This window comes from Haliaeetus albicilla, chromosome 12 (assembly GCF_947461875.1).
Source record: "Haliaeetus albicilla chromosome 12, bHalAlb1.1, whole genome shotgun sequence".
NCBI lineage: Eukaryota > Metazoa > Chordata > Aves > Accipitriformes > Accipitridae > Haliaeetus > Haliaeetus albicilla.
The window spans coordinates 39,369,316-39,393,081 of record NC_091494.1 but is presented as its reverse complement, the minus strand read 5'-3'; the positions used below and the strand labels follow the sequence as shown (position 1 = coordinate 39,393,081).

Here is a 23,766-nt window from a genome sequence, read left to right as displayed (position 1 = left end):
CTTCGATAGAAGATTGAAATATTTCGTCTGTCTAGTAGTGCCATGTACAGAAATTCTCCTCTTCTGTTTTTCCTTCTGCTTGGCATCAAGGATAGTGGAATTAAAGGCAAGAAAGTTAGCATCTCACCTGAATTAGCATCTGAGACTGATTTAATTACGCTCAGTGTCTTTTCTTTTAGGTAGTGAAACAGCTCTTCAGATTAGCTTTTTGTATTAGTCTTTTTCTGTCCATAATTCTACCTCCTTCTCATTCTGTGGATATCTCTGCTGTTTTATTGAAGCACGGGCATGGGTTTTTTGTTTGCTTCTTTTGAAAAATTGGGAGTTCCTGAAACATTTTCATAAAACATCACATTTAACTTTTGTTTCTGGCTTGTAGGTATCCAGGAGAAATATTCTAGTTAGAAAGCAGTGGACAAAGTGATTTAGGTGCTCTTTTGCATTTTAATTTGCTTGAAATTGATGTCCTAGGACATCTGCTTGAAATAATCTTTCTTGTATGCTATTGCTGGACAGGAGAATAGCTTGCAATATTTTAATACAAAATATCTGTTGTTTGAAGCTTGATGCTTCAAGTTTAAAGATAAAATTCCAAGAAGGAATGGTAAACTAGTCATGCTGAATAAAAATGGGAAAAAATTCTAAATTAATATTTTGGCTGAGGGAAATGTTTTTTTAACTAATTTAAACAATCAAAATTCTAGATGTCATTTTAAAGATTGAGTAGATGTATATTATATGGAAAATGCAACTGCTGTGACTAAAGCAAAACTTCCGATATCTTGTGTATTTATTTTCATACTGTTAATTTAAGTATAAGATTATTAGCTGAATTACCACATTTATGTAACTGTGAAGATGTGAATCCTTAGTTTGCGATAGTTTAGAAAGTTTGACACAGTCATTGATGATAGGTGTTTAAACATTTTGACCTGTGAATGGCAAAATTCTTATTGTTGTTTTTTATTCCAGGTAGGAGAAGACAAAGAGTGCATCGTCCTCGTTCTCCAATATTGGAAGAAAAAGATATCCCACCCTTGGAGTTTCCTAAATCCTCAGAGGACTTAATGGTGCCTAGTGAGCATATAATGAATGTTATTGCCATCTATGAGGTACTAAGGAACTTTGGCACTGTTTTACGCCTGTCTCCTTTTCGTTTTGAGGACTTCTGTGCTGCTCTGGTAAGTCAAGAGCAGTGCACACTTATGGCTGAGATGCATATAGTGCTTTTAAAAGCAGTTTTACGTGAAGAAGACACTTCAAATACTACCTTTGGACCTGCTGACCTCAAAGATAGCGTTAATTCCACTTTGTATTTCATAGATGGAATGACGTGGCCAGAGGTTCTGCGGGTATATTGTGAGAGTGACAAGGAGTACCATCATGTTCTTCCTTACCAAGAGACAGAGGACTATCCTTATGGACCAGTAGAGAATAAAATCAAAGTTCTGCAGTTCTTAGTGGATCAGTTTCTTACAACAAACATTGCACGTGAAGAGTTAATGTCAGAAGGTGTTATTCAGTATGATGATCATTGTAGGGTTTGTCACAAACTTGGGGATTTGCTTTGCTGTGAAACTTGTTCAGCTGTGTACCATTTGGAGTGTGTGAAACCACCTCTTGAAGAGGTACCAGAAGATGAATGGCAGTGTGAGGTCTGCGTAGCACATAAGGTGCCTGGAGTAACTGACTGTGTTGCTGAAATCCAAAAAAATAAACCATACATTCGACATGAACCTATTGGATATGACCGGCATAGACGAAAATATTGGTTCCTGAACAGAAGAATCATTATGTAAGTAAACTAATAATTTAGTATTTTCTGAACAATAATATTGCCTTGAATGTGTTTTTAATATATTCTGTAAGTTATTGTTGCCATCTTAAAATGTTTTTTTCTTTAGATAAATTGCTTGCTGTTTTGTAAGTAGATTTCTAAAAACCATGTAATTAATCCATCGGTTTTCTCCAAAATAAGTATTCTCATGATCTATATATAAAAAAGGGGAAGAAACCCAGTGCCTCCGGCTTAATATTAATGTGCCTAAAACACATGAATGTGAGGAAGAGAAAGGGAATTTTAATGAGAACTCTCCAGTTTCTTGTAGAAGTTACTGAAAGGTAGTTAAACTCTCTTTGTGATCACATGGTGTATAGAACACTAGTTTTGGTTACTATCACCTGCCTAGATAGTATTTGGCTGTTAGATACTGGTGCTGGTTTGATGGTCTGCCTTTGAAGCTAAGACTTTCAGAGGCACTTAAAGGTATTCACCATATCTATTAACTAGAAAAGCAGAAAGTGTTGTATGTGAACACTTCTATAGGTGTAAACAAAGTCAAAATAGCAAGAAATGCCTGTCTTTGGGTGACCTACTTTGTATGTTTAACACAATTTCCTGTTACTGGTTGGTCTTGAGATACTAATGTATCTCAAAGCATTAAGAATAATCAAACCCTTGTTAGTGAGGGCATTGTGCCCTGTTTTTTTTACCTGAAAAATTGAATCTGAAATTACAAAAATACTTCTACGTTTTTCACAGGAAAATAGCTAAAGACTGTTTTTTCTTATAAAAGACTATTCTTGTGTAATTGTTCTCATAATGGAGGAGAAACAGTATTTAAGTGAAATCAATGGTATTCTTAATTTAGGAGAAATAAAGAGATTTTACTAGATTTCTTGAAGTACAATTTTCCATTCAGTATTATGGAGAAAATAAGCCACAGCTGGATACCTTAACAGAATTTCATACAAAACAGATTACAGTGAATGTTAAGATATTAGCCAGTGTCTTTAAAAGGCATTGTGAGGACTGTTGATGGTGTTACGTCTTGCAAACAAGACACTTCTAAGGACTTGTTTTAGTCCTTTAAAATATAGTGCTCTTTCTCTAATGTTTTGTTAGCTGATGCATTAAGTATTATCGCTGCTCTGTTTCCTGTGTTCTTCTTTCACATTTGTAAAGAAAGAGTCCATGTTTGATTATTTTTAGTTTCTCCGGGTTATAAATGCCACAGTAGTGTCAACTACTGTTAGGAGTTTAGTAGGCAAATTATTTGTTTCAGAAATCATAAACTAAGTTTTATGAATGTAAGCTTTGTATCTTAATTGGGATTTATTTGAAGAGAAAATACATCAATCAGTATTCCATTTCAAGTCAAAATAGATGAGAACTGTAAACAACACAGAAAAAGGAAAATTTTTACTGGATTTTCCATTTTACTGATTTTTCGATAGTGATTAAAACATTTCAAAACATAAATAGAAAAATATTTTTGTGTTTATAAAGACAAGAAGAAATGCAGTTCATCCATTAATTGTTTCCTGACTTTCTTTTGTATTCTCACGCGGATCATCTAGGTTGAAAGATCTTTCCGTGCTAGTTGCTATCCTTCCTGTTGCCATTAGACATCATGCCTCCTGCTAGTGTAAATGTACCTGTGCATGCTTCCAAAATGAGTTCTTTCTGAAGTATGTGGTTTGGATTAAAAATTTTTCAAATCCTCCCCATGGAATCGGAAGAAAAAACAGATAGACAGTTTTTCTGGTAGATCTGCAGCAGCAGTACTCTTTAACAGTGCGGTGGGGGGTGTACAGAACCAACCAATTCCACTAGACTTTTCATAGAACTTTGACATAATTAAACTTATGCATAATGTGCCTTAAAACTTTATGCTAAAGCCATTTCATAAGGGGACAGAAGTATTTACTACATAACTAAATTCCAGGGAAATACAACTTTAATAATTTACATAGATGTTAAACTCTGTACTTTAAGTTTTTAACGCCCTTTAGATTCAGTAAGCATGCTGTATTGCAAACCCAACAATTTTGCATATATATACTGAACGAGATCAAACCACACCTGATGTCTCGGATAACTGAAGGATAACTTAAAGGATAACTGCCAAATGGTAAAACGTGACATTCATGAAATGATATTAACATATCAACTTTATTGAGATGAATAGAGTGTGTTTACCAATGCCATGTGATCAAATATATCAGAGGAAACTAACAGATCTAAAAATAATCTGCACGAACACTAACTTGAAATCTTGCCCAGGGGGATTAGAGAACAGAAATCCTAAATACTTGCGGGTTTTTTTGTTTTTCAAAGGGGTTTTTAGGACTTTTTACTTATTCTCCCTTCCCCTCTTACAAATGTTATAAATCAATCATACAATTGGTTTTGCCATCTTCTAAACGGTTTTGTAGACTTGTTGTTACTCACTGATACTTTTATTTCCATGATCATTACTCGCTGAGGGTAATAAGCCTTGTTTAAGCCCATCATTGTGGTTTTGTTTCTCTCTTCCGCCTCTTCTGTTTTACAAAGATGGAAAAGTGGACACTGAGGAGGTCTCCTCTCATACATCCCCATTAGCAAACATCAACAAGATTTAAAAAAAGGGGGGGGGGCAAGAGAAAATTAATTTTGTTCTTGTTTTAAGCCATTAACAAATTTAGAATTATGTCTGTGGGTCAGTTGCATTTGTTTTGCTTGTGAAGGTTATTTCTGCAGGTTAACAAGTCAGGAAATATAGGACTTCGACTTGTATTCTCCTAGTAAACTGCTGACGAACTAAATGAGTTCTCTCTCTAGAAATATTGAAATGCTTTGGATTTGTCAAATGTATATGAAAGAAGATAATGAAATATTCATTGACTTTCATGTTGATAGCAGAAATAAGACACAAATTGTTATTCCTGAGTTGTATGTCATCTTCCTCGATGGTCAAAAACAGTTTTAGCTTTTGTTCTGCAAGATTTGTTGCACTGTTTATGTTGTTAGTGGGTCCTTCTCTATTTTCTACAAGTTATTAAAAAGGTTTCAGATCTTCATGTGAATAGATTACTTTAATAAATTTACTGAATTTTTCAGTTTCTAATTGTATCAGCATGGAATTCAGGAAGGGATGTATCTGCTTTGCTATTACTTTACTTGAAAGTTTCTAGCATCTTCCATGCTGTCATTTTTATCAGTCTTAAAACTTGCCTCTAAAGCCTGCTAGTGAACAGTTCCTGGCAGTGAAGGAGGCTGAGAGAGGTAGGGAATAGTCTTGTGATTCTTTCTCCCTTGCTTGGCCTCACTTAATGTATGTGACTCAACTGATTCCCCTGGAGACTTAAGTAGACCTCTCCAGCACCAAGCTGGCAAATCTGTCTGGCTTGTCAGAGAAAAGCATTGGGAATTGGTCCTTGTATAGACTTGCATCTTTCCATCTTCTTTTTGTGATAGCCTCTCTGATTTCTTCAAAGGGTAAAAGCAGTGTCCCTTTAGCCAACGCAAGAAGATGTTCAGGGAAAGTCAGCTTAAACCTTTTAATTGTTAATTTAAATCTTAACTAACTTTGTCAAAGTGCATCGCATAGAATGCTTTTTGTGGTAGTTCTTTGACTGTTAGTGAGGCAGTAACAAACACTCCAAGGCTTCCACCTCCATACACCTGAATCTTGAAAAGAAGTCTGACCAAATATGAATTTCGTGTAAGCATACATAACAGCAAGCTTGTGACATTTAATTTTTTGTCTGTGCTTTTGTCAAAATGCTAATTCCTGAACTTCTTTTACTAAGGTTTGTGATAGCCTTGAATTCAAGAGAAATTCTGTGCTCGAAACGGTATATAAATTGAAGTAGAAGGGAAATCAAATACTCTTGTATAACCTCATTGTCCATTTCTAGATTATTATCTGAGCAGTTCTTTAATGGGTAGGACTCAAATTTGTTGTGGTTTAACCCCAGCCAGCAACTAAGCACCACGCAGCTGCTCAGTCACTTCTCCCCTGCCAAATGGGATGGGGGAGAGAATCGGGGGGGGGGGGGGGGGGCAGGGGGAGTAAAACTCATGGGTTGAGATAAGAACAGTTTAATAGAACAGAAAGGAAGAAAATAATAATGATAATAATATGACAATAATACTAATAAAAGAATTGGAATATACAAAGGAAGTGATACACAATGCAATTGCTCACCACTCGCAGGCTGATGCCCAGTTAGTTCCCGAGCAGTGATTCCCCCTGCAGGCCAGCTCCCCCCAGTTTATATACTGGGCACGATGTCACATGGTATGGAATATTCCTTTGGCCAGTTTGAGTCAGCTGTCCTGGCTGTGTCCCCTCCCAACTGCTTGTGCCCCTCCAGCCTTCTTGTTGGCTGGGCATGAGAAGCTGAAAAATCCTTGACTTTAGACTAAACATTACTTAGCAACAACTGAAAATGTCAGTGTGTTATCAACATTATTCTCATACTAATTCCAAAACATAACACTATACCAGCTGCTAGAAGGAAAATTAACTATCCCAGCTGAAAGCAGGACAGAATCATACATGGAAAGATTAATTAGCTCTAAGTGCCTTCTGCAGAATACTCTCTTTGCAGTCTAGTATCTTGATTCTTCACAGTGTGCCTCTGGGTTTTACTGGCCTGTAATATAGCATACCTTTGCTGGTACTGAAGGCTTTTTCTTGAGTTATATAGGGAAATTGAAGATAACAGTTAATTGCTTTTCAGTCCAATGGAACCTTGTAACACTAGAATAGGAAGAGCTGATGGGAAAGGAAGAGACAGATGCTTCTTGGGATTTTAAGGTGACATACATACGTACCCTGGATGCATTAGCATAGCTGTAACAGTTTCAGATTTGCTAAATGGGAGGAGACAGTGGAAAAAGAAGAAAACACTTAGATTATCACCATTGAAATTCAAGCAAGGTGTACAAGCCTCTATGCCTGAGCTGCTTGTCTGGCAAATGGGTACTAGCACAGCTATACATCATGGAATGATGAGACTATGTGAAGTGTTCATATTGTTGCATATCTAGGTCACATAAGAAGATGTATAAATGGCATATCTATCTAGCAAATAATTCTGTAATGAGCTAGGGGTTCAAAATGAAAGGTTAAAGTTTCCTTTTTGGTGAGCTAAGAAATAATTAAAGTATAAACTTAGCAACAGCATTATATTCTGCGGTCATGTTTGTAAGGACCAGAGCAGCCTTACAATTGCTGCTCTGCCAGTATCCTGCTCTCACCACTTCCATTGGTCATTTGCCACGGAAAATTCAGAAGGCATACTTTTCCCTGTCCTTTTTAGTTAAGCATTTTGTTTTGTCCTTTTCTTTCCTCTTGCTATATAAAGGTGTATTCTTGCGTTCTCATCTCCCCTTCCATCTTAGTTTTTGGGTGTTTGCCTTTATCTTCCTTTTCTGTGCCTTTTGTTCACAAACAATAATAAAGGTGCTGCCATTCCTATTATTGTTAATAAATAACTTTCTTGGTTTAGAGGAAACATGGTTTAAATAATAATTTTTCTTTAACGTGGAAGTCTACAGGCATAGAATATTCCATAGAGTCAAATGATTGTCAGTGTTCAGCTGTTATTTTTGATGTGTAGTATGTGGGCGGTCTTCCTGAGAAAACTTGCCAAACTTAACCATGCTAACCTGTTAAAACTAATGGAAAGTTACTGGTAGCCTAGAGGAGTAAATGGGTAAAGTAGAATTAGTTACTTTTCATGAGCAGAGGCCTTTATGAGAGAAATGATAGTATTTCTTTGCAATACACCAGGTTTTATCATCAAAACCAAAAGTCTGTTTTGTAGTACTGGTTGTGACAAATTAGTAGTTGAATTTTGAGTAATGTTGCCATTATTAACTTCATAACACTTTATTTTAGTAGTATTCTGATTGAGTTGCAAATATTACCGTTGTTTCATAAATAGAGTGTGGAAAATAGTAGATAGATGATGATCGAGTTGCCTTGCGGTTTGACTTTCTGGATATCTGAGGCCAGTTTTTACCATCTTCAATGTATAAGCCATGTGGAGGCAGCCAGTAGAGAGGAACACAAAACAAACCTTCCAATGGTAGATCTTTCAAACTACAGTCAGCTTTTCATTCCTATTGACGACTTGCTTTAGGATTATTGGTGAGCCATAAGTCTGTAATGCTTTTACAGGTAGCACAAGTGTAGCAGTAGTTTAGCTCCTCTTCCACATGAAGGCCAGGCTGATAAATCGTTGTGTCACCCCATACGGTGTTGACGGTATTGGGAGTGCTGGGGTGTGTTGCGGAAATGAGTGGTCCTGCCCACAGCCAGCCTGGATCTGGCTGCTGCTGCTGAACAGGACCTAACAAGCCAAAATGAAACCAAGCAGCCTTCTGCAGAACCACTTGAAGCGTCCTCCTTGTGCTCTCCAGCACTCTGGGAGAGCCTGTTACCTGAGATGTTTATGGAGCTCACTTGTGTCTGGTGGCCCTGTTGAGATGCTTTTGACACTGTGGTCCTCCAATAGTTTTATTTAGGTTCATGGTGTCATGGAGTAGCCCAGATAAAAAAAAATATGGAAATCCCTTGCTATTTTAAAGGATCATACTATGATTCTTTTGTCCCTTACTGGTGCTCTCACAGGTGAATGCCATAGAGATGCTAATGTAAAATATTTTATGAATGTCACATTCTATGGTTTGAATTTCCTAACTGCTATTTCCTGAATATGCAGTAAGAAACACTGCCCTTTATGGATTCTGGAGCCATGCCCTCTTTTGCAAATTGTTTGGGACTTAGTAGTAGATTACTGGTTACAGTAATAGTAAATGTAATGAAAATAAACCTTGTTGCCAGATTGGACAAACCAGTTTTAAGGATACTCTTCAAAAGCTTTCCTGAGGAAGTTGTCATGAGAACTTCTGAGGGGATGAAGAAAGGGAGGGAAATGAGAAGGGAGTATTTGGATACTAAACTGGGTGCATATGACTCTCCTCATGTGATTTGTTTCTTCACGCTCGGGTATTGGCATTTAATAGTTCTCTGCAAAAACTAGGCTGATACCAATTTTTGTCATTTGCCCAGATATTTTAAAATTAACATTTTTTAAATACTCTTTCAGAGAGGAAGATTCAGAAAGTGAAAAGGATAAGAAAATCTGGTACTATAGCACAAAGATCCAGCTGGCAGAGTTAATTGAATGCCTAGACAAAGACTACTGGGAAGCTGACCTATGCAAAACTCTGGAAGAAATGCGTGAAGAAATTCATCGGCACATGGATGTGACAGAAGACCTTACTAATAAAGCAAGGGGCAACAACAAGTCTTTCCTTTCTGCAGCAAATGGTAAGAATATTTTGTTTAATGGGAATAGATGGTGCACTTTGAATCAAATACTTGTTTCTTTTACTAAAAGATGTTTATAGAAGTTGATGGAGAAGCATCATGCAGGTACCAGCATGGCTATGTAGTGCTGACTTCTTGTAGGACTATGTAACATGTATTCCAGGATGTCCTGAATGAGTCAGATTCTTGATATGCTTAGGGTGTGCCAGATTGTGATCATTCCAGATGTTGAAGTGGAGCTGTGTTGACTGTCAAGTGTTTCTTGATGTACTGTCTTTTATATATGTATGTATATAACTCCTCATAAACAGTTAACAATCCAATGGGAGTTGGAGTGGCAAAAAATATTAGAGCTCCAATATTATGGAAAGTGTGGAAGAATGCATATCTCCTCTGCAGTTGCCCACCATCTTAATTTATCTACCTTGGAGCAATAAATAGCAATACAAATCTGAAGGTTTGAACTTTGGTTCTAGGGAAGATGTGAAGATTAAATATTCAGGTTTAAAAATTTATTTAAGTCATCACTATATAAATGCATAACTTGGAGAAATCAATAATTAAATCTTTGGAGTTGTTTCTGCTAAGTGGGAAAAAGCGGTAAGAAGTTGGAAGTTATCTTTTGTCTCATTGAAGAGAAGTAGTATTTATTTTATTTCTGCTCAGTGTCTCTGTAGGCGGTGGTTTGTTCTTTACTGATGACAACATACTTTCTATTGTAGACGAAATTTTGGACATTATCAGAGCAAGAAAAGGAGAAACAGTGGAAGATAAAAACACAGCAGATGATGAAGCAGAAAAGGCCAAAAGTGACGTTGATAATGACCAGGCAGATGCTGAGAGAGGCAAGGAAGAATCTGGAGACCAAGATAAAACTGAGGAAACACCCAATGAGCAAGATGCAGAAAAAGTGAAAACAGAGGGTAAAGCACAGTCAGTTTCTTTAACAACTTCATTTAAGTAAAGTTAATCTTTAGTTAAGATCCTCCCATTTCTTTGTTAATGTGATTTTACTTCTTTTTTTTGTATGATTCCAAAAGTTATTTTTTAAATAATAGGTGATATTTGTCAGTTCCTTTGTGGTTGTATATTTGTTGTTAAGTAATTTCTCCAATTTTCCTACTTTTCAAGTTAAATACAGCTAGCTTGTAGACACCTTGGCTTGAGATACAGGTGGCACTTACAGGTTATGATCAACGTGTTTGTAGTAAGCAATATTACAACATTTTTAACATTGTTTTCCTCATCAGAATTAAATAGTTTGTTCTTTGATTCTGAGACAATACTATCTCATAGCATAAGAAAAAAAAGGTGGGAAAAGCTCAATGTTTTTCAGCATTATCAAACAGACAAACAAAGCTGCTGAAGTTGCTTTCTATGGACGATGCCAAATGACATCCTAAGACATACTAAAAAATATCCCTAAAGTTTTGTTGTGCATTTTACTATAGAGGCAACAGTCGTTGGGGATAAAAGTAACTCTGTGACATCAAGCACTGATGACAACAACACAAATCCTTCTGCAGGAGAGACTAGTTGCTCTGAAGGGAAGGACGCAATGGGGTGTCAGTCAGAAACCCTTGATAGCAACAACGTGGCAGAGAAGAAGGTGGCATCAGAGCTCCCTCAGGAACTCTCAGGTACAGAAGGCACTGTTACCAATGCCTCTGTAATTTGGGGAATCTGTTAAGTTTTTCTATCTGGTTTGTCCACTAAAACCATTCACAGCGTATATCACTCATGCTGTTTGCTTGCAGTGCCATCCTTTACTGCTACGTTGTCATTAACATTTCAAAGTTAATTTTCCTGCAACTAGTGCTTGAAATTTGTGGCCCTCCGTGACATTAGCATTTGTTTCCATGCCTTCCAAAGATGACTATGGCTAAGCTTTTTATGTTCTATTTTCTGTATATTTTATTTTTCCATAGTGATCCATAATGATTGTTAGCATCTTATCAAAGTTTATTTCAAATTCTAATTTGCAGCTGGCTTGTTTATTATTTTAACCTCTCATTTACTGTATAAATTACTAACAAACAAAGTATTTTCATTTATGTGAGTAAACCATTGCACTGAAATGTCAAGATTAAAATTGTCATGCTAGGAATTTTAAACAGATTTCAGAATTACAAGCACAGAGGCTCTTGTATTTTAATGTGTTTTGTTCTGCCACCTCAGTGATTCAAAAGTAGTAATATACACTATCTAAGTAAAAAAAAACCCAAATAACCAAACAACAAAATCAAATAACCAAACTTTAGATTTAGGAATAAATGGTAGTTGATTAGGTGTAACATAAATTATCAGAGTACTATTTTAGAATGACATTCTCTTACATTTAGAATTATATTCTATTGCAAGCTTTACTATATAACCAAATGTTATTCTAAACATCCGATTGCTGTTAAAATCATCAGAATGTTATTTCCAGTTCTTAAAAATCTAAAAATATTCTAATCCGTGATGTAGCCATACTCAGTGTGTCATGTTCTTAAAAAGTGGTAGTAAACATTTTCTCTCCTACAGAGATAGTTCTCCATTCAGATACAGATTGCAGTTCTTGAACTTGAAAACGTCAATGCATCCAAACCTTGTAATAAACTTTGTTAATAGGAAGAGAAAATGAAAGTTAAGATTAATCCATAATCTGGAAGCCTCATAATATACTTTTTTTAAGACAGAATATATCCTAGTACATGGGACAAAAAGCATACTTTTTAGATATTTGACCAAATATTTTTGCCTGTTCTCATATTTTTTTATTCTATTTTAAAGTTAAAATAACTGTATAGAGGTTTAACGGAAAAGATACATATCCTATAACTTTGTTCCAGACATATTTATGGATTTGTATTTTATTGTAGAGATTCACTTATATATTTATCGTTATTTCTTTATTATACTTTCACAGGTACTTTTCTCCTTCCAAAGCTTCTAGCTTATTTTTAAATTTAGTGGGCTCTTTTTGTGTGTGTGTGTGTGGAGAGGGTTCTTCTTCAAGTCTAATTTACTGCATTCACAGTGATAACTTGCATTTCTATTATGAAATTTCACTTTGAGACACTCATTTCAGAGGGAGGGAGAGATACTGAACCAGTACCAGTGAGGCAGCTACCACCAAAGAGGGGGAAAATAAGAGTAAAATGCAAAGCTAGGCAAGAATATGTCTGTCACCATCCTTGTTAAATGCAATTTGGATATGAGTTTTTTATTAAGAGTCTACTTTGGGTGCTTCCACTCTCCTGCAAACAGCAGGCATGGCAAATGATTCCATTTTTCCTCTTAGTAAAAAAGGGAAATGGATCGAACAGTGGTGGTCACCCACTTGGCAAAGCCAGAGATCAAGATGCATTCAGGTTAGGGATCTTCTAAGAATCCCAGAATATTTACCTAATCATCTTTCTTCTAGGAGTGAATGTTTCACAAAAAGGAGGTTTTGTTCTGTCACCTTTCTTAATCACAACAGAATCCCTGATGTTTTGGAAGAATTCTAGAAATAGAAAAATCTTGTATTTTTTTTAAACAGCTAAGCCGTGTCTCTTGTACAAAATCAAGACGATGTTGTTTTGAGGGATGGTGGTTTGTTCTTACTGGGAAGCTGGAGTGATTTATTTCTAGGTAGCTGCAATTCACTGATGCTGTAGTCGAAAGATCATACTCGTGCAGTACGCCTTAGCAACAGTGAGGTGGCAATAACATCCACAGCTGTCAAGACAGACAGTGACAAGGACAACTGAGGACCAAGAACCCATTTATCTTACTGAGCTTGAAGCAACATCTAGACCCATCAGATTGTAAGAAAGAGGCTGATATTTTAAGTTTGCAGAGGAGGAGTTTAGATATAGAGTGGTGCCAATTGAACTGAAGTTTGGGGAATTCCTCAGAATTAATGTGCTGAAGAAGAGACAATCAAAGACTCAGTGGAAAACTGGAGGGGAACTGAAAGTTGTACGCTTTGAGGAGCAGCTAAAGCACAAGAAAAAGTCAAAAGAGATAAAATCATAGAAGCTGCAGGAAGACCAAATTTCATGAAATTTGCATTCTAAAAGCAAAACAAAGTCTCAGGAGAGGGTTCTCTGTGTGTACATCTATAGAAAAAAAAATTGTCTTGTATTTAAAATGTATTCATATTTCATCCAAGTATGAATTTCAGTCCTCTAGAGCTGTAAAAGTTGAAACTGCTTGAAATGGAACAAAAAATATTTTCGTGGATACAGTGCTCTGGAGGGAATTAATATTTTATGGGTATTTCTTTCCAGTCCAGCAAAAGATGTTCATCTGACTTTTTTAATCTTTTTTTGATGAGAAATTTAGAACTAGAAAAAATTGCATTGATCCAATTCAAAAGAAAAATTAAAAGTGAAGTTGTTCTTTTGTAGAAGAAACTGGTCAGATGATCCCTAGCAACAGTAGCAGTGCATCTGCTGCACCTCTACAGTCAGATGTTGAAAACAGCAACAGTAGTGAGTTGGGCTCTGGGCAGAATGACTCCATTAAGACGCCTGATGATGCTGAAAATGCAGAGAGGGGATCCCAGACTTCAGAGGACATAGGTAACAATATTAATAATAGTGTCTCTAATTTTATGCATCTTTTCTTTTTACTTTATAACTCCCATACCTCAATAGAAAACTTCCAATTTTTAAGTTTGTTTTAAAAGCCTTTTTTTCCTGGGCAGGAGAGAAATCTAATGGTGAAAGAAGTGATTCTCCAGGCGCAGGGAAAGGCACGCCAGGTTCGACGCGAATGCTCACAAGATTACGAAATCCAGATAGCAAGTTGAGCCAGATGAAAAGCCAGCAGGTTGCTGCTGCAGCACATGAAGCAAATAAGTTATATAAAGAAGGCAGAGAGGTTTGTGCACATCTTGGAAAACTCAAAGAAGTACGAAAACTGTTTTAGAAAACTGATAATCTTTTTAAAACTAAAAAAGTGATTTTGGCAGACTGTGGAGGTATTTAAAAATAAAAGTAGTGATAATAAATTAGCAAATGGTGAAATTGTAATATCACAGGAACCTTTTTTCCTCCCTCTCCTTTGCTCTTGCTCTCTTAGTTGCTATCTACAGAGTGGTATGACAGTGACCCAGTGCACCTCCATTCCTTTAACATGCTGGTCATAAAAGTTAGATAATTGTTCACTATATAGCCAGTAATAAGTTATACGCATTTTCTCCCACTTCTGTCTTCAAATCTCTCAGAACTGGTGTGTCAAAACTACAACTTTACAGTGGTTTGTGTTTGATTATTGTTTGAATTTCTAGGTAATAGCCACATTTCCAGTTCATAACAAACCTGTCTGGCAGAGTATGGTCATTTAAAGACAATCACTGCAAAATTGTAGGACTGCTTGATGCAGATGCAAATGAAATCTCTCCAAATGTCTGCCAGTTGGTATAAAATTCTTGTAATTTTTTGTATGGCTGTAGGTTGTTTGTTGGTTTTTTGGAGGTTTGGGGTTTTGGGTTGGTTGGTTTTGTTTTTTTAAGTAGCCCAGCTTTTCCAGGAAGGAAGTGTTTGAATGTGAAGAGTTTGTTGCAGTTAGTTGTCTGCGTGTCGTTTGGTGTGTTAATTTTATTTTTGTTAACTGGTTTTCCTTGTAAGTTAGCATTTAGCATATTTATTCACAAACGTCTCAAATTTGGAACTGTTATGAGTAATTAGTGATCTTATCCATGCCATGTTTTCAAAGTCAAAGATACTTGTTTGCTTAGCTACATGTATGAATTCTGTGATTTACCAAGGAGGGGTTTCACAGAAAGCTTACTTAAGTTCAGTGAAGCTGTTTTCCCAAAGCTGTCTTCCTCAGTAGGCATAATTCAGCAAAACGAGTTCCTGTTTGACTTCCTGAGGAGCCTGGATGGCAGGTTTTTTTAATTTTAAAGTTGATCTTTGGGAATATCCTAACTCTGTATACAGTAAGTGATGAAGTACATATATTTAGTCTGTTGGATAAACAGTTATTTGCTTCTACAAATTGATGCAAGGTATTTTTATTATTTTGTATATAGCCAGTTGAAGCCTAAATCATAAATAAGTAAATAGAAATACTTGAAACTTAAGTAAATCTTTAAAATCATTCTTTCTTTCACAAGGTTCTGGTGGTCAACTCTCAAGGTGAAGTCTCCCGAATGAACACAAAGAAGGAAGTTGTGATGAAAGGAAATATCAACAATTATTTCAAATTAGGGCAAGAGGGGAAGTACCGTGTTTATCATAATCAGTATGCCACTAATTCATTCGCATTGAACAAGCACCAGCACAGGGAGGACCATGACAAGAGACGACATCTCTCTCATAAATTCTGTCTGACTCCTGCTGGAGAGTTCAAATGGAATGGGTCTGTACATGGGTCCAAAGTTCTTACCATATCCACTTTGAGGCTAACTATTATTCAGCTAGAAAACAATATCCCGGCATCATTCCTTCACCCTAACTGGGCTTCCCACAGGTAAATTAATAAATGAAAATATATGTTCTCTTGTTTTACTTGGATTTTTGCTAACTATTATTAAGCAGTGGTCTTTGTTTTTTCAAATCAGTGATTTTTCAAGCACCGTGCTTCAGTATATTAAAATATAAGATAACGTGTGTGTTTTCTGATGGATGGGTAAAAGGATTGCACATTTGAGTAAAGTATTAAAATACAGGAGGTTTTATCCTACCATTAAATCTTGTTAACGTAGCATGCTATATTAGTGCATGTATATGTTTCAGTTTTGGGTTTTTTTTTTTCCAATTTAGGTCTAACTGGATTAAGGCTGTTCAGATGTGCAGCAAACCTAGAGAATTTGCACTAGCGCTGGCTATATTGGAATGTGCAATTAAACCAGTTGTCATGCTGCCAATCTGGCGGGAATCATTGGGGCATACTAGGTAAAATAAACATGAAAATCTTTTTGAATATGAGAACTTTACTTTGTTTTACAATTACTAGTTCCTCGAAGCCTATAAGAATTATGTTTAAATTTAGTCCGTCATTCAGCACTTGAAGTGGTTTTTTCTCAACCAGAAACACTAAAAATACATAACAAGATTTTTATAGTGTTGTTGCTTCTGCAAAGCAAGTTTGTTTTCTTTATCTGAGCCACAGTCTCAAAGTGATTAAACTTTGGGAGACTAGAAGAGCAAATTTCAACACACTTATTTCAGTGGAGTCTGTCTTGTCTCTCATTGTATCATAGAAGCAGAAATGAGATGTGTCTGATGTTTGACAGTTGCTGGCCGCTGTGTTTGTCTTACTGAAATAGCCAAGAAAAGTAGTGTTCCTGTTGCAAGTAATACAGATAACCTGATACTGGGCATTCCTCTTAGCTTCAGATACTTAAAATTATTCAAAGGGCTAGTATATGCTGTTGTTCGGCTTTTTATATTTGCTTACAAGATCCTGTACTTAAACACCCTTAAATCTATATGTATTAGATTACGCAGAATGACAGCAATAGAAAGAGAAGAAAAGGAGAAAGTGAAAAAAAAAGAGAGAAAACAAGAAGAAGAAGAAACAATGCAGCAAGCTACATGGGTGAAATACACATTTCCTGTCAAACATCAGGTAAGGTTTTCTTTTGTGTGAAGAACAAACAAAATACAGAAATTGTTGATTTCTTACTCTTCTTCTTTTTTTATTTTAAACTTAAAATTTTCATGTCATTGAGTTCCTTCCTGCCATTGGAGTAGGAACCATGTCCACGTATTCAAGCACATAATCTTGGTCTGAACTAAATTTGATATGTATTATGCTCTTAGTGACACTGCCTGATTTGACAGATGTTTGTCTGCAAAATGCAGCCTTTCCTAATGGAAGGGTTCTAGATGGTTATTGGAATCTTGTCTGTATGTCTGTCCCTGTCCAGTGCTCCCCTCCCATCCCCACTCTCCCCCACAATAAACATCTAGCCTAGCTGCCTTTAATTTGGAAGGTTATCTAATATGATGGGAACTACTATAGAAACCTCTTTATCTTCTCCTGCAGTAGATATTAAATACTTTTGTTGGAGTAGTTCTTTGCTCTAAATTTATTTGTTTTAACAAAGATACAGGTTGATTCAAAAACTTGTATAATCTTCCAGCTTTTAGGTAAATAGATTCTCACTGTTACATGAAATAAATATGGGGTTTAGATGTTACCATGATAGAAGCAATTTAATTATCAGCAGATATATCTTTAATTTTAGATAGTGAGTTATTTCACAAATATACTTCAACTTGCTTGAAAAAGTCTGTAAATTAAAGATGTTGGTTTGGTTTTTTTAAAAATAATCTTAGGGTTTAAAATAAATGTATACATTAATAATGCAGCAAATAGCACCATTAAAACTACTATTTTAAAAATATTTAACAGGTTTGGAAGCAAAAAGGAGAGGAATATAGAGTGACGGGATATGGTGGCTGGAGCTGGATTAGTAAAACACATGTCCACAGGTTTATGCCCAAACTGCCTGGAAATACTAATGCAAATTACAGAAAGTTGCTACCAAGTAAGTGTCTGTGTTGCTTACGGTTTTTTTAAGAAGTAACATGCTGCTTTTTATTGCTTATTCAGTTAATTATTTGCATGTGTTATTTCTTATGTAGACTTTGATATAAATAGTGTTCCAGAGAAGCTTTTGTGGATATCTGCTAATCTTTGTCAATATAACCAGTCGTCATAGACATTTTTAGCTACATTAAATTGTTTCAATTATGAAGCTGTGTGTAATATTTGTACAGCTTTGTATAGCCTTATGTAAATTAAAGGTAGATAAAAATTATGTAGATAATCACAAGCAAAAATTAACCTCTAAAATACTGGTGTATATATACACTTCTCCCCCCCCTCGCCCCCCCCAATATTGACAGAATACTATTAATCAATTTTATTTGGGAGCAACAGTTTTATAAGGGAAAAGAAATTTATTTCTCCAGAAAGTTCAAAACACACCTTTTCGCTTATTTATTCCAAGGATTTATATTAAAAAAGAAAAATTTTGCACAGTTGACTTTTAGAATGCATCCTGAACTGTACAAGTCATATCTATAATAAATTTAATCTTGAGTTTTCTTTTAAAATTTAGAAAATGGTGGCCCACCCTACATTACATACCAAAATTATTTATTTCCTCACATATTGATGTAATACTTTCTCTGTTGCTTTTGACTGGATCAAACACAAAATGGATGCTGCTGCTTTTGGTGTTGTCTATATGATTGTTAATTAGATTTATCTTGCCTTTTGTATTGCAATTAATAGCCACTACAGTGTTAAGCACAAAGTCATTTGAATACCAATGTCCATTCTAGATTAGCTGTAGAAATGAAAATTATGAAAAATTATATGTGAATTTTCAGAGTCTGAATTAATATGCTCTTAATAAGCTGGGTTTTCAGACAGTGGTATTTAGTTTCCTGAAAAACAGGGGGTGGGGGGGTGATGTTGGTTTGGGGTTTTGATTTGTTTTTTTTTTAAAAAAGCTGAACATGGACTCCTGAAAAAAAAAAAAAAAAAGAAAGTAAATGAAACAGTTTTATCTCTGGTGGGCTTTTAGATTTTTTTTTTTTTTAATGCAGTATTGCACTAAGCTTAATCTATGACATTACCATTGTATACTTAATTCTATTTCTGACTTTCACTACTGTGTGAATGATTTGAGAGGTAAACTAACATACATTAAAATGTAGCAGAGTATAAAAAATATTCTGAATAATTGAAACCATTTAATTGATTGTTAATAGCAAAGAGCGAAGATGAAAAATGCAACCTGGATAAAAGAAAAGGTCCAGTTAAGGTAAAAATAGAGAAAGACAGAACAAAGGATTCTCATGATCTGCAAGCAAAAGACAAAACAGATGTTTCAGAAACCTTGGAGAAAGTACAAGTGAAAGAAGAAAAGTCACGTGAAGAAAAAGTAGAAGTTAATACAACTTCTGAAAAATTAGATCATGCAAAAGACAAAGGTGATATACATAAGTTATTTTAAAACTAGCTGCTCATTACAACATTGCATGCATAAAAGCATAGGACCTCAGAAATAACTGTTGAAAAACTGTAACAGATATTGTCAAGACACTTAAAATGTTTCAGTTAAGTGATTGCTTATTGTCCCACGTAGTAGCGTCTGAAGTTTTTGTTCCCTTTTTCTTGAAATCTGTTAATATGCTAAAGGGTCCATTTATTTCTTGGTACTTAATGTAAGTACAGGTAAAACCACATGTAAAAACATAGGTTGGCTTTCACTGTTAAGGGAGCTTACTGATTCAGATTTTTCTTCTTCACAGTGGAAAAAGAAATCGATGGTGAAAATGATAAAGTCATCAAAGAAGAACCTATGGATGTAGATGATGTGAAAATTGAATCCCCAATAAAAGATGAAGATAGTCATTGTAAGCTGGATATAATCAACGTCAGTGAGGGATTTCATTTAAGGACTTGCTACAAAAGGAAAGTAAAATCATCAAAATTAGATGGACTACTTGAGAGGCGAATAAAACAGTTTACACTGGAAGAAAAACAACGTCTAGAAAGGATGAAACTGGAGGCTAGTGCTAAAACTGTAGGCATTCGATCTGTAAGCCCCCAGAAAAACATAGATGAGCTACAAATGAGAAAAGTAAAAGAAGGAAGCCAGTTTCACATGTCTTCCCAAGATCAATCCTATATGTCAGATAAGACCCAAATCGAAGATGCAGAACAGAACTGCTTGCCCATCAGCAAAACTGGTGAGCTAGATGAACCCTCTTTGCCTTTAGCAAACAGGCTATCAAAAAGAGAAGGCCAGCGACTGGATGAAGACTCACCTCAATCCTGTGAAGGTGAAAGCTCCATTCAGAATGATAGTAAAGAAAACAACCCTGAACCTATGACTGCTGATAAGTGTCAAGGACAAGATGCTCTTGGAGAGTCTGAGAGTTCCTTTGTGGATGGCTTGAAACAAACAAATGCAGAAGGTAGAATCAAATGGGATGTTTCGGAAACAAGCGAAAAACCTCTGAAACAAAAACTACCTAATACCAGAGTATCTCAGCGTGAACGTGAAAACTTAGAGACAGTGGTAACTGAAAGCAGCTGTAGAAAAGATGCTCTGGCCATTCTTGAAAAAACAGATTCAGAAGGGAATTCTGAACAGCAAAGCAAAGATCCAGAAAACAATTGTATGATAAAAAGCCATATTGAACCAGCATCCTCTCAAGAAAGTGAAATGGAGGAAGAAATTGCTCCAGGAAAGACTGAAAATAAATCTGAAAACAAGATTATATTTCACCAAAAATCAGTTAGTAAAGATCTAGAACCATTTAAAACAGAGCTAATTTCTGAAAGAAACCTTGCAAGTCAAACTCTGGAACACATGGATGGGGCAGAAGTTGATGAGGATTTACTGAGCTCTAAACTAACTGAGGCTAACGGTCAAAAGAAAGGTCAGGAACTGAAAGTAGAGACAAGTACCATAAACAAGTATCTTGATCAGACAAATCGAAATAGTATTACTGACAAAAAGAATAATAAAGATGAAGAAACTGAGACAGACTTAGAAAAATCAGCATTTCAAATGAATGGAAAAGACAATGACATTAAAGTATTATCAAATGATGACTGCTTAGGTAAAGATACCTGTGAAACTAAGGCAGGGGGTGATATTGAACCAAAAGTTAATAATATTAATAAATCCATTCCGGAACATGAAATAAAACCACTGACTTTTAAGGAATCTTCAGTAAAACCATTCATGAATGGTGACATCATGGTAGAGGACACAAAGGACAAAAATAATGTGGACCCTAAGTCACGTCTGCAGAGTTCACCTGAGTTTGAATCTGGAGAGGGTCTTCAGCCACCAGATGAAGTTCCCAAGCAGAAAACTGAAGAAAACCAGCTTCATCCTGAGAGATCTACCTTTGTTGGGACTGCTTCCATGCCAATGCATACTGTTTGTAAAGAAAATAACCTGACTAGTGAAACAGAATCTATGGAAACTGAAGCAATTGAGGATAAGAAAGTTGCTCCATCGCCTGTAACCTCATGTGAGGAATCTAGCTTGAGTAGTGACTTTGCTGATCAGAATGGTGTACAGACATATAAAATGGAAAATATTAATGGAGACAGTAAAATAAAAACTGTTATTACTGAAGTGACTACCACAACTTCAACTGTGTCTACAGAATCCAAAACTGTGTTTAAAGTTGCAGAGACTGTAGCTTCTAACAATGAGAAAACAACAGTAGTATCGTCTACAGAAAATTGTGCCATATCCACTGTAACTACCACCACTACTGTAACTAAGTTTACCACTCCAGCTACAGACAGTAACGTTGATGTCATTTCTGTACAAGAGCATAGTAAAACAGTGGTTACAACAACAGTAACTGATTCACTGACCACCCCAGAAGGTACACTGGTGACTTCCATGACTGTCAGCAAAGAATATTCTACAAAAGACAAAGTGAAGTTAATGAAATTTGCAAGACCCAAAAAAACTCGTTCTGGAACTGCCTTACCATCTTATAGAAAATTTGTTACCAAAAGCAGTAAAAAAAGCATATTTGTTTTACCCAATGATGACTTAAAAAAGCTGGCCAGAAAAGGAGGGATCAGAGAAGTTCCCTATTTCAATTACAATGCAAAGCCTGCCTTGGATATCTGGCCATATCCATCCCCAAGGCCAACTTTTGGGATCACTTGGAGGTACATACTTCACATTTTTGAGGAAAAGTTAAGGATGTGGTGAAATTAATTGAGTTTTAAAATACAAGTGATATACATGCTTGTGCCCAAACATGTAAATTTTGCTATTTATTATTCAATAATTTTCTATATTGTTCATTAAAGGTAGAATGGAAAATCTTTGTCCCATTGGTTTGGTTAGGTATTTTAAATACATATTGATTTTAAAATATAATTAATACTCTGTTGTTAGGTACCGACTTCAAACAGTAAAATCATTGGCTGGAGTGAGCCTTATGTTGCGGTTATTGTGGGCATGTCTCAAATGGGATGATATGGCAGCAAAAGCTCCACCTGGGGGAGGAACTACACGTACAGGTATTATTTATTTACATTTCTGGGTTTCTTGAGGCAAAAGCTCTTGCTATTAATTTTGAGTATTACACTCATTCCAAGCATTTCTGTAAAAGCTTGATGTTAGTAAACAGTTTGTAGTAGCTGCTGTTTCTTTACCTTGAGTATGTTGGGTTGATTGGAGATTTAGCTGCTTTTTTTTTTTCTGTTATTAATGTATTGGGACTAATTTGTTGTAGAAACATCTGAAACTGAAATTACAACAACAGAAATAATCAAGCGAAGAGATGTTGGTCCATATGGAATCCGGTCAGAGTACTGTATAAGAAAAATTATTTGTCCCATTGGTGTACCAGAGGCTCCGAAAGGTATGTTTGTTTATACATTTTTTCTGCTTCCCATAAGTTCCTACAGAAATTAAGGTAACTGGATCTTTGTTAATTCAGACCATCAAGGGAGCAAATATAGCTTGACACAAACTATTCATTTGCCTATTTGAAACAAGTAATGCATTTAACAAACTGACATGATTTATCTGAATCTGAAAGGCCTTCCTGTTTATAAAATGAGACTGAAAGAGGCACTAAATCTTGGTTTACACTTTAATTTTGTTTTATGATTGAGTTTAACATGTGTGTTTTGACTGTTCTCTAAAGAAACTCCAACACCCCAGAGGAAGGGACTGCGATCAAGTGCACTAAGGCCGAAAAGGCCAGAAACACCCAAGCAAACGGGCCCTGTTATAATTGAAAGTTGGGTAGCAGAGGAGGAATTGGAACTATGGGAGATCAGGGCATTTGCTGAAAGGTAAATGAACTCAAATGAGCTTTTAAAGAAAGCAGTTTCAGTGTGCGTGTCTGTGTGTTAAAAGTTCCCCCTAGAGAACACAAACTCACTAGCTACAATCAATAAAAGCGGATCTGTGTTGCATTTTTACTGTGCCTTTTGATAATGATAGTCAAGCTTAAAGTTGTAAAGCTAACCTATTTGCTGGTACCAAAACTAATTTATGCAGATCTTAAAGATTTGTTAAAACTAGTATTATATTAATTTTTCCATGCTTATGAACTGATCACTGTTGTATGCTAAAAGGTTATTACTATGATGTATGATCTTCAGTCTTGACATTTGTTCTTATAAGCGCAATTAAACTGGATAAAATGAAATCCAGTTTGATGGTTGGATTTTACGTGGTAGTATAACTTACTTTTGGTTGTGTCTTTGGCAGGGTGGAGAAGGAAAAGGCACAGGCAGTTGAACAACAGGCTAAGGTTAGTGAACAGAAGAAGGCAGAGGAATTCAAGGCCCAATTGGAGGCTCAACTAAAACACCAACGATTGGCTGCCCAGCAGGTGGGGGAGCTATTGGTAGTCCCACCTGTCAGCAACTATGCACTGGTAGACCACATGCATTAGAATATGAGAAACAAAGTTTATCCCTATCTTACACCATTTTTGAAACCGGGTGAAAGCAAAGATTTGTTTTCGATTGCCTTCCTTCCCCCCCGCCCAGTTTATAACTCTTTAAAAAGGTTTAGTTTGTTTCCATTTTAAAAGAAGGCTGAGAAGCGCCAATCTCCAGGTAAGGTCAGCAGTGTTCTACGGTGTAATGGAAAGCTGCCTTGGTATATAGCTGACTTGGAAATACAACTGCATTTATCCTTCAT

The 23,766-nt window shown here is 35.9% G+C and overlaps 1 protein-coding gene across 15 annotated transcripts in view; it reads left to right on the top strand.

The window, feature by feature from the left end:
* BPTF (bromodomain PHD finger transcription factor) overlaps window positions 1-23,766 on the top strand; it is a 57,221-nt gene that overhangs the window by 12,322 nt on the left and 21,133 nt on the right. For 7 of the 15 annotated variants that reach the window (XM_069799314.1, XM_069799310.1, XM_069799308.1 and 4 more), the window contains 16 exons: window positions 973-1,795; window positions 8,890-9,113; window positions 9,836-10,036; window positions 10,565-10,753; window positions 13,493-13,666; window positions 13,792-13,997; window positions 15,208-15,563; window positions 15,857-15,988; window positions 16,535-16,664; window positions 17,454-17,589; window positions 18,824-19,045; window positions 19,367-21,767; window positions 22,000-22,124; window positions 22,340-22,468; window positions 22,757-22,907; window positions 23,329-23,452. In XM_069799314.1, coding sequence (XP_069655415.1) covers window positions 973-1,795; window positions 8,890-9,113; window positions 9,836-10,036; window positions 10,565-10,753; window positions 13,493-13,666; window positions 13,792-13,997; window positions 15,208-15,563; window positions 15,857-15,988; window positions 16,535-16,664; window positions 17,454-17,589; window positions 18,824-19,045; window positions 19,367-21,767; window positions 22,000-22,124; window positions 22,340-22,468; window positions 22,757-22,907; window positions 23,329-23,452 — 5,723 coding nt within the window. The remainder of the gene's footprint in view (window positions 1-972; window positions 1,796-8,889; window positions 9,114-9,835; window positions 10,037-10,564; window positions 10,754-13,492; window positions 13,667-13,791; window positions 13,998-15,207; window positions 15,564-15,856; window positions 15,989-16,534; window positions 16,665-17,453; window positions 17,590-18,823; window positions 19,046-19,366; window positions 21,768-21,999; window positions 22,125-22,339; window positions 22,469-22,756; window positions 22,908-23,328; window positions 23,453-23,766) is intronic. The other 8 variants (XM_069799317.1, XM_069799312.1, XM_069799318.1 and 5 more) reach the window with 5 other exon arrangements.